The 1,459-nt window shown below is 54.1% G+C and overlaps 1 protein-coding gene across 1 annotated transcript; it reads left to right on the top strand.

The window, feature by feature from the left end:
- On the top strand, window positions 1-631 carry SDRG_09798 (hypothetical protein). Its single transcript, XM_008615750.1, has one exon. The coding sequence runs from the start codon at window positions 55-57 to the stop codon at window positions 577-579; it is 525 nt and encodes a 174-aa protein (XP_008613972.1). The 5' UTR covers window positions 1-54; the 3' UTR covers window positions 580-631.
- Window positions 632-1,459: the final 828 nt, after the last annotated feature.

Here is a 1,459-nt window from a genome sequence, read left to right as displayed (position 1 = left end):
CGTCTCTCGGTCGACGGCATCGAGTCGCAGTTTGCGACCAACCACGTCGGCGTCATGGCGCTCACGCTTGGGCTGCTTCCGCTTTTGGAAGCCGCGCCGGTCGCCAAGATCGTCTGCGTGAGCTCGGCGGCTCACCAGATGGCGCCAAAGGTGGGCATCAACTTTGACCACATCAACGATGAGACCGTGTACAACAAGCACACGGCGTACGGTCAATCCAAGCTGGCGACGATCCTCTTTGCGCGGGAGCTGCACAAGCGGCTGCGGGCGCGGGGTGTCAACCACGTGTACGTCAACGCGCTGCACCCGGGTGTCGTCCAGACCGAGCTCTTCCGCGAGTATTCGTGGATCGTGCAAAAGGTCATTTGGTTCTTCCAGCGCACTGCCGACGACGGAGCGAAAACGCAACTCTACTGCGCGGCGAGCCCCGAGATTGAGACGAAGAACGTCTCGGCCAAATACTTTACGCCGATCGCGAAACTCAACGAGACCACCGCGCTCGGCCAAGACATGGACCTCGCGGCCAAGCTCTGGACGTATACTAAAGAATTGATCGCGTCCAAAACCCCCGACAACTAGACATCTTCATCGTAATTGTTAATAGTATTGTTTTATCATGTCTGGGGAATGCCTACCTAGTACATTCTGCATGTTGAAGTGTGGATGAAACATTGACAAAAGTGCGCTGCGCAAGGTGCGTTGAAGCAACAAAATGTACCGGTCGTCGTTCAACATGGACCCGCCGCCTCTATCTCGTGTCGTTGGATCTGTATTCACATTTCGTTTTGAATGTAGTTCGCTGCAGTGACATCCACCGAACATTGGCGCGTCCGCAACGATCGCGTCTTTCGCGCCGACCTACAGTACCACTGCCAAGTCCCTGGACGATTGTCGTCAAGGCGGCGGTCGCTCAAATGCACTTGCACCACAACCTCGTTCAAAAGCCCGGGCAGATGGCTCTCCATCACCTTCTTCGGCTCCTCGCTCACCACGAGTGCCCGAGTCAGCACCTTGTCCCACGGCGCTCCTGGCTCCGCCGGCTTGAAACAGACACAACATACTCTTGCGCAATCTCTATTGGTCGATGAATTCGTTGGATCTCTGGGCATGACGAGCAGCGTCTTCGCGAGCGGTTAATGAATTGCGTTTACACCCCATCGGTCTTCGTCAACCATGACATGCTTTGAACCAACCAATCAACATGCGCGCTTTAAATGCTTTCAATGTTGCAACCCTTTATACTCCCATATGGAATTGCCACGTATACGACCACCTCTAGAATATATACTACATAGTAATCCGCTGCTTAAGAGCTCTGTACCGTCAGCAACCTTATACGTGCACCGCGGCCGGATCCATGTGCACGAGTATGTCGTTTGCAATCACTTCTCAATTTACCTCCTTCCAACAACAATGACCTTTTCCTTCAGCGACATTCCCGACCTCACCGGCCAAGTCG

Source organism: Saprolegnia diclina, assembly GCF_000281045.1.
Source record: "Saprolegnia diclina VS20 unplaced genomic scaffold supercont1.32, whole genome shotgun sequence".
Taxonomy (NCBI): Eukaryota; Oomycota; class Saprolegniomycetes; order Saprolegniales; family Saprolegniaceae; genus Saprolegnia; species Saprolegnia diclina.
Note: the sequence above shows the minus strand (reverse complement) of the source record. Positions and strands in the feature narration are given on the sequence as shown.